This window comes from Aptenodytes patagonicus, chromosome 1 (assembly GCF_965638725.1).
Source record: "Aptenodytes patagonicus chromosome 1, bAptPat1.pri.cur, whole genome shotgun sequence".
Taxonomy (NCBI): Eukaryota; Metazoa; Chordata; class Aves; order Sphenisciformes; family Spheniscidae; genus Aptenodytes; species Aptenodytes patagonicus.
In genome coordinates, this window is record NC_134949.1 from 141,319,717 (window position 1) to 141,333,987 (window position 14,271).

Consider the following 14,271-nt stretch of genomic DNA (forward strand, 5'->3'; position numbering starts at 1 on the left):
TATTTGAGGAAGTCTCTCCGGAGAGAAGTAGTAGATCTTGAAAGAATCAACCAACACCTGAATGCGGGGAAATACAATCTATTGCCTCACCTGGAGCAAAAGTGAATACTATTCCTTGTAGGTGAGAGACTCAAGAGGCATTATATGTTCATTGATGTAAAATAAAGGATCAGTTACTATACTTTGGTCTAGCAAATGGATATCCTACAGCAAAACTACACTGTAGCCTGACAAAGGACAGACTGAGCTATTCTTTTTTGTTCAGTCTGTACCCTGAAGCGATATGATCGCATCACTTTCCTTTTGGGAAATCAGATATTGCTCATCCTGTTCCAATACCACTTTTTCAATAACCACAGCCACATTTGCACACCATTACTCAGCTAAATTATGGCTGAGCAAAGGCCTTAATTTCCTTCTCTGAGCCACAGCACAGAAATGCAGACGAGTGCCCGTCTGAAAAGGGTTTTCATATGACAGGCATGGTTTTAAACTTCTCATAGAAATTTTGTACAGAAAAAAATAATCCAATATACACTGGAAGAACAATTAAGAGGGCTTTAATTAATGATACACATTTTGTTTGCTCACCTTTACAAGCCCAGGAGTCCATAGAGCTGTTATTAGAAGTAGTACCCAGTGTCAAATGCTGTAATTCTCTAGTCACTATTGCTCGTTTAGTGAGCACCAGCATTTCTGAAAAATTAAAATATTCCTTTTGTCAATACAGCGAGACAACAGAGGATGTTGTCGTCAAGTGTTACTGAGGCAGTGCATACTGCAATGGGCTTTTTTTCAATGGCAGAATAATGCAACTGTTCAGGTAATAAAGTCAGATGACCATAGTCATACAGATACAATTTTCTTATAATTGCTTGGAACAGCTGTTAGGTCATTTCCTACTTTTCCTTTAAAAGTCTAACTCTAGACACAGAGATGTCATCTTTCTCATTCAAAGTCAAGCCACTGAAATTTAAGTTTAAAAAAGCCTATTGGGTCATCTTCTCCATTCTTCCATCCAAAGTGGAATTATCCCAGGACAGAAACTACTTTTGTTCTAATCTCTTAATATGCTCAAGGTACTAAACCTCCTTTAAAAAAAAACAAGCCTATAAACACGTATTTCTTTCCCACACCCTTTCCAGTCATTAAGCATTGATCTTTTTGCCAAGGGAATCTGTTTTGTTTTAATAAAGTGTTTTGACGAGAAGGCTGGGTCAAGGCTCCTCATTGTTTCACTGCTGGACCATCTTCCACAGCACCCCAAACTCCAGCAGGGCGAATTCAGGACTTTATTCCTCCTTTCTAGAGCTTTAATGATGAATCCACCGAAAGCTCGTGTCACCCCATCTAACCCCAGCCTCCCCCAAGCAGCTCAGCTCACCCAGGACCGCAGCGCTTTCAAGCTGGAGTCTGTATCGGAGCCAAATTTCTCAGCAGGCGCCCTGCACTTGCTCATGGAAAAGATCAGGGTGACCACGGTGCTTCTGAACAAAATGTGACACCTGCTTCTTTGACCGCCCCTTCCTATAACAGCCCTTCTGCTAAAGAAGTGGTTAATAAAGTGAGGATGTGTGCAGTGGGAAAGGTCATCACTGCTTACACTCATTGAAGTGACATCTGAAGTGATTACATGCACATACCTTAATGAGTTTGGCAAACACTTTATTTTCTATTTTAAGGCCTAGGATTAGATTGCTGTTTTGATAGACTAACATTGCTCTAGAAAATTCTATTGATTTTAGTGATTCTTCTCTTAATTTATGCTGTAAAATCAGAATCCGGACTCCAAGCTCTTATTTCTTGTACTTTTTGCATGACTGGAAAGTGGAGTGAATCAACTCTGGGGAAGGACTTTGCAGGAATAAACAAACTGATTTAAATATACACAGTCAGTTAAAAAAAAATAAAAATAATAAAAGGAAAGTCAGGTAGGAAAGAGAGAAATAAATGCTCATCTGAAGACAAAGTATAGCATCTAGACTAAAAGTCTTCCAGATTTTTTTTTTTTTTCCCCAGCACTTCCCTGTAAATGAATGCACCGCTTGCACAATCGTAGGGAGGTGGACAGCATTGGAAGGGAGAGAGCAATTTTCTCAACAGTATAGAAGTTGCTTTTGATCTTTCAGAAGCCTGCTGGAGGGGGGCAGACAGGAAAAATGTTTTTCATAATTTTAAGAAGGACTTAAAGCATAAGCATTGATGACTCTTGAGTAATTCCGTAACTTGAATCAGGTAAGAAGAAGCCAAAAAAAGCAGGGCCACCTCTTAACAAGACTCGAGATAATATCATGTAAATGTCACTGCTTTCTCCTTCTGGTTCAGTCAGTTAATGCATTATTCCTTCTCGCAATCAGAATTTGACAGATCAGTCTAAAATAAATTACTAGTCGACAACAATTCAGTATTTGAAAGATGTCACAGTGTTTTGAATAGATAAATCATTCTTGAATTCATATTCCTGTTATTCAAACTCGAACCCCGACCCCCTGAGGGTACTGAGGTGTGAGTGTGTTTGTCTTGGATTTCATTAGACATTTTGGAAACGGTGCTTGCTGGCTGACATCCAGTAGGAGTATTAATACCCTCTGACCAGAATCTGTTAATCATTAATGTGCTTTTGCAGTCAGGCCCAGGCTCTACTGAGTCCGCAGTGGGGTACATGTGAAGAGAGGATAAAATGACAATAAGGAGGTCTACCCTGGAGAAAAGGAGGACAGGGCATGGGCCAGCTTTGTCAGGCAGAGGCTGTGGAGCTGACTCTCGGCTGGGAGAAATCGATGCAGCTCTACTTAACCCACTGGAATTACAGAGATTTTGGTCATCCGCGTTGAAAGCTAAAGGCATATAAATGCAATGACCTCTCTGCCAGTGCAGCTGGTGTAAGTTACTGGGATAATTTTGCACTCAGACTATCTCTGGTCCTTGGATAGATCCAAGTAAGTGCAAATCGATCCAAGTAAGTACAAATGGCCTGCCAGCACTTAATTTTTATTTACATAATGCTTCTGCCTCACTAATCAGAGGTTTAACTTTGCCATGATTGCTCATAAAAATGGTGTTTTCTCCAGTGATAGATGAGGAATGGCAAAAGACTCAATGTGTGCCAAGGGAAACCTGTGTGGAAGTTGCCAAGGAGCTGGGTACAACAACCAACAAATTCTTCAAGCCTCCCTGCGTGAACGTGTTCAGATGCGGAGGCTGCTGCAACGAGGAGAGTCTGAGCTGCATGAATACAAGTACAACTTACGTGTCGAAAACGGTAAATGAGGCTATTCATCTGCTTTCTTTTTACGCTGGCTCTCCAAGAAGGGAGGGGAAAGAGGATGTTTTGTCTCTGAGATCCTGTTATGAAAAATCTGTCTGCACTATCATAACAAACAGAAGAATTAATTTTTTATCCATGCGGAGTGAATGCAGGCATGTGCAATAACATTTTACATTCATGTTGCATTATTAAAAATGGCTATATATGCATGGAGATGGAAAATCAGGCCCTGAGAAAGTGACTGCAGGCTCATGTGATGTTAAGGTGTTTAATCTTTCACTAATGTATTGTTACTTGGACCTGAGACCTCTTGAGAGTGTTGGCTCGCAGGAATCCTCTGCACCAAAGGTTTAAGAGAAACTCCAGGAAATTTTGTTGTGTGAGGCCAGGAGTCCGAGAGCTGCATTTTCAAAATTGCTGTCAGTGCCAAAAAGGCTGGCTAATAATTTTGGATATGCAGTTTTGTGAGCCTAAAAAGGGGACATTTTCAACAGGAGAGGACAGATGCTTTCAATTTGAACGCCTCAGGTTCCAAATGTCCCAAATCACAAGTCACTTCAGAAAAGAAAGGCTTAAACCAGTGGCCAATTACTGCTTAGGTGCACCAGGCGACAAATACCCGGTTTTAATGACCAGTGCCAACCAGTGACCATAAAGAGAGTATCCAGAGAGCTTCTTTCTGTAGACTCCCTCTAGTGTCTATGTACAGAGATACCTTGCTCCGGTGGGTGACTGAGCAGAGCTCCAAGTTTAGTACTTTCAATCAGCTCTACAGATGAAACCATCTGTGTTCATACCTACAGAAGGAGCACAGGAGACTGGTCCTCCCTGATTAATCTTCACCCTGTGCACCCCTACTTAAAGTTGATAAAACCTTTTGACTTGGAGTAATATATTAAATTCTAGTTATGAAAAAGGGTTTTCTTTAAATCAGAACAAAGACTGAGGGCAGTTGTTTTAAAAAGAAAATTGAAATCTTCATGGGGAGCAGGTCTGATTCACTTCTGTATTTGTTTCAGGTTTGTTGGAATTACATTCCACTGTGTCTGGCTGTACTGGAATATAGCTGGAGTAAAATAAATCAGGGCCCGTCCTTCTTGCGTCAATGTTCATTAATTGCTTTCATTCCACACCAGAAGGAGAAAGCTGTTATGAGCTGTTGGCCACACAGAAAAGACATCCGATCAGCTCAGGGAGCTAGGTCAGGCTAAAAAGTATTTATTTATTTGTATATTTTTGGAGCAGCAGTTCATAAGTTTGTTGAAAATCTGCAGTTTTGCAGAGTATAACATTCCTTTAGCGTCCTTCAAAATAAAGATTCCCTCAAAAGCCCCCAGCTAAATTCCACTCCTGGATACACCACCATCAGTCCAGATTTACTCCTCTAAACTTAATGGAATTACTCCCGTATTAGTGAGAGCATTTTTTTTCCCTTGGTATAAAATATCCACTGAAGGGTATTCATGCCACCTAAAGTTAGACACTGCGACGCCTAAATTTAAATGTCTAAGCAGTCAGGCTTAGGAATACTTCTCAGCCTGTGCATGTGGATGCAGCATTAAGCCAAGACATGCTGGCATGCGAAGACATACCCTATGCTTTGGCTTCCCTGGGAAGGAGAGGGGGTGTGGGTCACTTCAACAGCTCCTGTATGTAGCTGCCCAAGGAACCAGGGCTTCCACAAGGCTAATCAGGGAACACCCTAAACAATTTGGATGCACTGAAGGTAGGCTGCTTTGTTCCTTAGGCTCCTGTTATAGTCAAGAGAGAGATGTTTCCAGGATGATGCCCTGCAGGAACCCAACTGAAGCGGAATGAACTCTCCTCTGTTTACTCCTGTTTCTTCCCTCTCTGAGGAGGCTGTGGGGGTTAAGTTAGGCCCCTAAAGATGCATGCTGTGACTATACCCTAGGACAGTTAAATAGCTGTCACCATAAGTGGATGAGATTCAACCGATGTTATAATTGAGAACAAAGTTTCCGACACCTGTATCTTTTCCATTTGGCCCTAGCACCCAGAAGAGGCTTTTGAGTGTGTTTCCAAATAATTTTGAATGATCTTGGGTGTTTAATAGCTGGTAATACAGCACTGGGACCAGCATTTTGGCAAGTTCCTATCTTGGGGGGCATTGCTTACTCTTCAAAACCCTCAGTGCCCACCTGCTCATTTATACCTATGGTATCTATCTCTAGAAAAGAGCAAGGGTGGGGAAAATGGTGGCAAAGGATAACAGATTCTGATTTAAAGCTCCAAATATTAACTGCATAATGGAAACTGAAAAAATAAATGTTATTTCACCCACCTAGCTCTTTGAGATCTCGGTTCCCTTGACAAGTGTTCCTGAGCCCGTGCCAATCAAAATTGCCAATCACACAGGCTGCAAGTGTCTATCAAATACCCAGCGTCATCAGTACGCCATCATACGAAGATCTGTCCAGTACCCAGAAGAAGATGGGTAAGCTCCCTCATTTACAAACTTCTACACATGTGCAGTCCGAAGTATGAAAATTATTTTGTTCGGGTTTGGTCATTACAATGGTCCCGTCACTTTCTGTTATGCCAACAGTTTTTCCAAATAACTTGATTATCACTCAGGGTTAGAAAGCTTCAACTAAACCTACTGAATGGACACCAGAATGGTGTGAATGGGTGAATGGACCACCAAATTATAAGTACACACTAGAATTCAACAAAGAGCAGGCTAGGCTAGTTCAGCAGGATCTGAAGTCATTAAGACACTTAGGTGCTTGAGCGGGGACTCAAAGTGCACATATTAGCCCTACGCTCCACTGGAGCTATTTGGGTATTTGTGCATAGACTTTTTCAACCTGACACGAGCAACTCTGCTTGCACATTATTTAGCCAGGGCACACAGAGTGCTGTGCTCAAGCTAAAGCCCTCTGCCATACCTCATGGCACGTTGGGTCAGAAGCAGCGCGAACTGTGGCTTTGCACTTTCCGGTCCAGTCCTGGTTTGCCTCTGTCAGGCTCATTGGCTGGAGAAAAGTGGTCTCACATGTAACTCCAAAATATGGTATAAAATACCTGTAGTCCTGATGAGAACAGGCTACATTAATTTAACAAAGACTCTAGAAGCACAGCCAGCTTGAGTGACTCTTTTGAAGTTAGCTCAGATGCCTCCGTCTAACCTTGCATGTAGGCTTGCCCTCATAACTGCCCCAGTTAGCCATCTGGGCTGGGGGAGAGGTGGCATTTCAGCAAAGCCACTCCAGCCCTCAGTTAGCCTGCTGGCCACTCTGAATCCCCTTCCTACGCAAATGCAGAAGAACCTCAGCCTTCTTCCAGTTTGTGAGTTCCCCTCCCAGAGCCAAGCGCCTAAAAGTCAAACTGGCCCCTCTGACCCTGCAAACAGTCCACTGTACATCCTTAAGCACGAGCAAATTTAAACTGGAGCTGCACTTCCTGGCAGCATGGCAAAATTGAATACAGTTACATAGCATGAATACTGTAAGACAAAGACTACCCTGGGTGGGGTAGAGCTGCTTTATGGAAAAATGGAGCTGAGAAATTGTAGCTGTTTCCTAAGGATGTAATCTGAAATAATATGTGCTGTACCTGCTCCTTCTAGTTGCTGGGAGCCAGACAGCTCAGCCCTATCAGCAAAGCCATCCAGTCCCAAGGTTTTCTGTTTGCAGCAGTAATGCACACAGATGAATTACTACCTTCATGTAGTACAAGTGGCAGACCCAGCATAACAGCAGGCTCATTTTGCCAAATGACTACACAGATGCTCCTAATTTTTTTTTTTTTTAATTCCTATCTTAATTTTTTTTTCTTCTAGATGCCCCTTTACCAACAAACTTTGCCATAATGGATGGATCTGGGATAGTGACAAATGTGAATGTGTTGTAGATGTACAGCACCCCAACAGACGGGAAGGTAAAGATGAAATTACAAACAAACACTTCCGCTTACTATCTCCAGGCTGCTTGTGTTTCATTTAGGTTTTGTCCCATTTTTTCATTGAGAGAGTTATAGTTTTGAGTCCACATCCCTAGATAGACTTGGCTTATGGTGTAGAAACTCACCTGAAAATAAACACTTCTATGTGCTTATCCGCATCTCATGTTTTTTTGCTCGAACGTTTTACTCCCTCTATATTAGCAACCTGAATAGGAAAGTATTAAAAACAGTTAGTGAAGTAGGCACCCTGGATAAATTTTTATTTTATATGGGCCTTAAATTAGGGAAAACTTTTTAACCGTAGAAAAAATTATGCCCTGGAATATATTGCATGGGGAAGGTGCTGAATCTTTATTGTGGGAAATTCTTAAGAACAGACTTAATCAAGGATAACATAGGCAAAATCAGTCCTGTCTATTAGCTGTAGCCAGTGCAAAAGATTCTATGACCTTTCAAAGTATTTGACTACTTTTTATGATAATATTAAGGTATTTAGGAAGCTTTCAAACTGATATGCCATACATACTCAGGGGTATGCACATACACCCATTCAGGTCTGTGAAGGAAATGGAAGAGGGTAAAATTCGTAGAAGTGTACACTACTTCCCTTCTCTCTCTGCTTTTCCTGGAAAACTCTAATCTGTCAAAGAAATTTGCAGGAAATATTCTGGGGGGTAACTATGTAAGTCTAAAGAGACTTACTAGCAGTAAACATTAAGAGAAGTTAAAATTTCTCCAAGCCCTGTATAAGGTTTTTTAAAAATAGTTTTTCTCAGGAAATTGTACTGGTCAAAAAAACCCTATCATAGCACTAAGAGCAGATGGACACAGAAGGAAGCCTTGCCTTTGTGGTTTAACCTACATGCAGCAAGCAAAATAATAAACTATCCCAAGGCAACAATAAAAGCAAGCTGGCAAGCAATTCCTAGACTAGCAAGCTAAAATAAAATTAAATAACCTCATAAACTGGTCTGTTGATTACAATCTCCTAATGTTAATAAGCAAAGGATCAGTTGCATAGTGGTTTCTGTAGGATCTGCTCTCACTCTGGATCAGACCATCTGACCATCAGGTTAGGTAGTTAAGCCCAAGTTAGACTTTTCACTCAAGAAAGGATTAGTACTCTCTATTTCAGAGTAAGTCCAAAGGACTGTGAATAGCTAGAGTGCTCTCAACTCTTAGCCTTTTGTAAGGTCAGCTTGGAGCATTAGAATTTGTGGCTTGTTGAATTACAGCTTTTGTTGACATAGACTCAATATTTCCTCAGATAAAATATCATTCTCTGAAGTACATTGTGTTTGGCAGTGGCCGGGACAAAATAACTTCAAATCTGTCTGAGGTTGAAACAAAGTGAGACCGAAAACAGTCTACGCCAATTCACACACGCCAAGCTTTATCACCCCAAGGAAGGGGTTTGTCTTCCAAGAATTTGGGGCAGATTCCTTCCTCCCTTCCAATAGGACTTGGGTTTTATTCTGTCTGGATATTGGTTTTCCAGCATTAAGTAAATAATAATGAAGGTTTCTTTCAAGTAATGTGCAAGTCTTTTCTGGCCACTGAGAGGCTGCAGAGGTCGCAGACGCAGGTTACATTCCACATTCCGTAGGTTAAATCCAAGAGCTAATTGTAAAACTACAGGAAATTACCTTCCCAATGACACATTATATGCCATGACCTTTAAGCGGGGATGTGCTGCTAGCATTTTAATAAAGCTTTCACAAAATGTGTTCCCTTTTTGCTAGGATTAGCCTCATATTGTACTCCAGATGTGTATTTTGAGAGAAGATAGATGAGGTACCAGACAGTGCGCCCACTTGGCTGGGGTTTTGTTTCTGAAACAAAGTATTTTCTTCTATCTTTAACTGACAAGTGTGCATATGCTCCTTATTGAAGCGCCAGACCAGCTCGTACCTTACTAGACATGGCATTACTTTTGCAAAATTTCCACAATATACGGGTAGTGAAGGACATTGAGTGGTGAGTGTGACAGTTTGCATGGATGTGCATTATTGTCCCGGGTATAGACTAAATCCTATTTGAGTTTTTCTTTTTAAAACCTGCTGTCCAGTAAAGATTTGTGCATTCCAAAACCTAATGCTATGCTCTTTTAATGTACAGCCCCAAAATAAAAGTATTTTTGTGCAGGGTTCAACCCACAAGGAACAGCAGTATTACAGTAAGTGAAATAATCAGCCCAATCCTCTCAAGACGTTATAACAGGAATTCTGAAGACTAGAATCTATCAGAGAGTACATGTGTGAGTTGTAGTGATTGCAAAGAAAGAGTTAGTCTCTTCAAAAGCAGGATTTAGACACATAAAGCTTACCGCTAAAAGATGTATGTGCTATCGCAGGACTCCCTCCTCTTGCTGAGCTGGCAATGTGCGGACAACATATGGAATTTGATGAAGAAAATTGTGAATGCATCTGTAGACAGAAGTGTCCCACAGATTTCTTTCAAAGTAAAGAGAACTGCAGCTGCTATTTGTGTAGGGAGAGCCAGGAGAGTTGTGCTCTGAAACACAAGATATTTCATGCTGAAACCTGCAGGTAAGTGTTCCTTGTCATTCAGTGTCTATGCTGCAAGATGTGAATTACCTTGTGTAGATGCTGGAGGTGCAAGTGCTGAATTAGCTAGGAGGTCCACCCAGGATAAAATACCTTGCTGCAGTTAAGGAGATAATAATAGAGGTGGTATTTACAATACTTGCTTCATAGAAGGAGTCTAAGGTTTATTTAATTAACATGTTTTAAAGAAAGCTGGACAAGGATGCTATTCAACTACCAACATTTATTACTTTTTTCCCCCCCTAATCTTAAGGGAATGATGGTTAAAACTGTGCTACTACTGAAATTACTGTGTGGCACAGGGGATTTCCAGTCAGATACTGAGTCTTGGATTTGTAGGTAGGTAGAACCCATCCTGTGTTCTCTGTCACAGCTGAATGCAGACTCACGGACGTCTAGGGAGAAAAGCTCCCTAAGTTGGCACCCACACCATACAGCTTATTCCTTACTCAGTTTGTCCTCAGAGCAAGTGATTTTCTATAGCTAATGCAATTTTGTACACATACAAAGCCACTCAATCAGCTCTGATTCCACTGAGAAGCTGCAAAATCGTTCTGGGGCTGTTGTACCTCATGCATTTCCCTAATCCTTTTGTGTCACTAGTTTTGAGGTTTCTCTGGCAAAACTTTGATAGAAAATACCCTTTTAAAATACTCCTTTTTCATGCATTAGTTTATTTTCAAAATTTCCTTCGCAGAAAGCCTTGGCCACATGTAGAGACCCAGGAGCATGCAGGAGCTCTGTCTGAAAGCTTATGTAAGGACGGTCAGCATCCAGTTTCCCTGGGTACCTTAGGAGAGCTGCAGTTCACTGAATGATCACCCACAGGGTCCATTCTCAGAGGCTTCATAGGTTCATTCATGGAGAAGAAGCTGTGGAAGATGTAACCTTTGCATCTTTAGGTTCAGCTTTGTAAATACGGACAAGCATAAAATAGTTGACAAGTATAAAAATTGAATCAGCAGAGCTGAAAGTGAGCATGAGACACTTGGTCATTTATGTCTTTCAGACAGGTGGGAGGGGATCAATGCGATCATTTGTTTACGTGAGTTTGGCTTCTAGAAATTACTATAATCTGGACACAGGACTTTTATGCCAGACTTTCATGCCCAGTATTCTCGGAGGACCAAAGCTGAAGCATCAGGTGAGCTGAGGTGCTTCACAGAATTTGAGGGCTGCACTATAGTGTTACACTATTGATCTTAGAGGTCTTTTCCAACCTTAATGATTCTATGATTCTATGATCCAGTGCTGACACGCTGGATTTCACTGCTCACGAGAAATGAAAGCATTACTTAGGTTGTGACTGTGGACGAATGGGCAACAGCAAGACATGTTGCTGTAGACAAGAACTGTCAGGCAGCAGTCTTGTCTCCCCATGTTGTAGGGTGTCAACACTTTCCCAAACGTTTTCTAGAGAGCATTGCAGGGTTCAGTGATGAAAAAGTTGAGGACTGCGACAGTGAGGAATTACCATATTACAATGCTTCTCTCTTTTTCCTTTTTTCTCCTTTATCAAACAGCTGTGAGGACAAATGTCCATCCCAACCCAGAACATGCCCAACTGCAAAACCAATGTGTTCCAGGCATTGTCGTTGTCCGAAGGAGAAGAGAGGTTCTCATGGGTCCCAAAGCAAAGAATCTCCTTGACTGAGCTTCCCCTACTCTCCAAAAATCCACTGCTTTGCAAAGTAGCTGTCACTGACTTTCAACCAATAGTAAACACGAACATCTTCCACATTAATAGCAGAAGAATGAATCCAGTCTGCATTTATTTATTAGAGTAATCACTAACTGCAGGTGAATCCTCTGGGACTTTGATAATTGTTCTCTAAGGGGTAACAACAACCGATGAATTGCTGGCTGCGTGGAAGAAAGAGCGGAACGTGCCAGTTCAATGTTACGTTAATGGAAGATGACGCTGGTATATTGGTAATAGAGTCACAGTCACCAGCCAGTCTTTCAGAAATTGAGACTAGATAATCTTAGCCTCTGAATCCTTAGCTAATGCAGCTCCTGGGTGAAACTTTCTTCAGAAATTCAGTGTACAGGATTTGGCTTCTAATAGGTTCAGCACTGAGTTATTTGATCTACTGTCCAGCTTTGATTATCATTTTGAGTTTATTGTACAACTACTGTCAGATGTGCCATATTTAAGTGTACATAAGAAAATAAATACATCAGTTATTCGAGTGGTTTTGATTTTTCTCTGTTATTTTAAAACTCTGCCCAACAAAAAGAAAATAAGCAAAAACCCAAAGCCATCTCAAGTACAGCCTTCTTATGTTGTCCCACTGGGACTGGCTTCTGCCCAAACCCAGGTCGAAACAAGGTCACTTGATCCAACGGTTTCCATAAAGAAGAATCATTTTTCCCACGTCTGCCTGACAACCATGTGTGATTTATTTATTTGTTCCTGGTGTAGTGTGATAATCTCCCTAAGGGGATAACAGACACACTAGTACTAACTCTTCAGTGATTTTTGGAAAAGTACGGTTCACTAAAAGATGGTTTTCCTTTTAGCTTACCATGCTATGAAAATATCTCCTTTGCACTGAAATTCCTTTCACCAGCGTGAGGCCTGAGTAACAGCGTTTTAACCAAATCAAGTACAAGGACAGCATTATTTTCTGAGCCGCTGAAGTCTGGACTGAGCCAGTCCAGACAAAATATTGTGAGCAATAATCCTGAACTGGAAGTGATAGTCCTGACGACTGAATCATTTTTTCCTGTTTGCTGAATTCTCCAATTCTACACTGCACTGTGAATGAAGGGAACAGAGCAAATGAAACAACTGCTACATAGTCGGAAAGGCTGACACAACACAGGGAATCGAAAATGGCTTTTTGATGCGCATCTGAGATTTTTTAATATTTATATAGGAAAAAAATAGATTGCTTTAAAATAAAATTAGAGCCCAATCCTGTAAGGTTGATTGAATTGCTGGACAAAGCACCAAACAATTTAACGTGTCTTTTGTCTGAGTAAGGCATTTAGGATTCGACCCTGGACGACTGCTCTGAGCGCTTCCTTAGCTGTCTGTGACCTAGGTCTGTGCAAACATACCAGCAGCAGGCTGTTTTTGTTATCTGTGCTGGGAACTGGGATCCTCTGACCAAGCAACACAGTCTGACTTGTGAGTGTACGGGGTGGACACCTGCAGCAGGGTTACCTACTGGTCTGCACTGGGCTCCCCTGCTGAGGGTTTTCCTCCAGAGCGCAGGCCACCTGCAACTGGCGTGCACTCTGCATGGACAAGAAGGGGAACGTGACCCCCGTGCAAAACCAGGTGAACCAGCTTGGCAGCAGAAGCACACCCTTACACTTCCCTCGCTCCTCCGAGAGGCTCCAAATTCAGACACGTGTACATGGTGGGTGAAGTCCCTGAGCTATACAAAGGTCCATAAAAGGAATGAACTGCCCCATCACTTCTCACCTAGCTCAGTCGGGGGCACCACGACCTCGTGGTTGGATTGCTGATAGGCTACATCATTAGCACATTCCTCAGAAAGCCAGGGAGCTGCAGAGGCAAACCAGACACTTAACTGGTGGCACCAGAGGTGTATGGAGTAAAAATACACCTTTGTGCAAAACTAGACAACGGTATTTGTAAAGCTAAATTTTGTGGAAAGAGTTTAAGCTTTTGCATTTCCTAGCTTTTCTAAAATTGATGTTTAGCAACTGGAACCCTGTATTAATTATGCCTGAGTCCCGTCAATGTTGATTTGTAGAGGCTTCTGCAGTTTTCTGTCCTGACCAGTGAATATATTAACCTTTTTTTACAAAACAGAACTGCTCCAACCTCAGAGACAAGTAAAGTCCGCTTCAACTCCAGAAGGCTCTTAGATAAAGCAGTCACTGAAGGGCCGAAAACCATGGTCAAAAGCTTTTCTTACTGAGGCAGAGAGGGACTTGAACATGAGCCACCTAACCCCCAGGAGAGTGCAATAGCCATCAGGATACCCAGGCTAGAAAGGTACCATCGCTGACCACCACCGTGAACCCTGCTCTGAGGTTTTCACACCTTCCTAGACCACTGAAAAACAGACCTGTGCCTGGAGGTTAACTCAGGACTGAAGATCCCAATGGGAAGCAGCGAGATGTTGCCATGTCTACAGGCTGCGTTCAGCCTAAGCCTCTGGGTGAATTTAACCCTCAACATCAAAATTTTGCGCTTACCTCTTGCAGACCGCTTTGTGAAATGCTTAGGTAAATATTTTTGATAGAAACAGGCTCAAACAACAGCAAATGTGTGATCATCCTGAAGGTCAATGTAAAATTCAGCGTTATTTTCACATTTAATCCCCTACAGGTTCTTTTACCTGTGAGGGATTTCCATTTTGCAGCAGCGATGTGCCAGAAAGCTTGTGAAATCAGAACAGGCCTTAGGCTTACCGTGAAGGTGGAAAAGGAAACTGCTTGTGGTGGCATTCACTAACAAGAGTGGCCTAAGCAGCCAGCACACTTAAATATTTATCTAGTTAATAACTTTCATGCTCCTTAAGAGATTCC

At 41.8% G+C, this 14,271-nt stretch overlaps 1 protein-coding gene across 1 annotated transcript in view; it reads left to right on the forward strand.

Annotated features, from left to right (window-relative positions):
- The window catches only part of VEGFD (vascular endothelial growth factor D), a 30,939-nt gene extending 18,983 nt beyond the window's left edge, over window positions 1–11,956 (forward strand). Inside the window, exons 3-7 of the mRNA XM_076357123.1 lie at window positions 3,072–3,262; window positions 5,575–5,723; window positions 7,071–7,168; window positions 9,546–9,741; window positions 11,283–11,956. Coding sequence (XP_076213238.1) covers window positions 3,072–3,262; window positions 5,575–5,723; window positions 7,071–7,168; window positions 9,546–9,741; window positions 11,283–11,409 — 761 coding nt within the window. The 3' untranslated portion in view covers window positions 11,410–11,956. The remainder of the gene's footprint in view (window positions 1–3,071; window positions 3,263–5,574; window positions 5,724–7,070; window positions 7,169–9,545; window positions 9,742–11,282) is intronic.
- The last annotated feature ends 2,315 nt before the right edge of the window (window positions 11,957–14,271 follow it).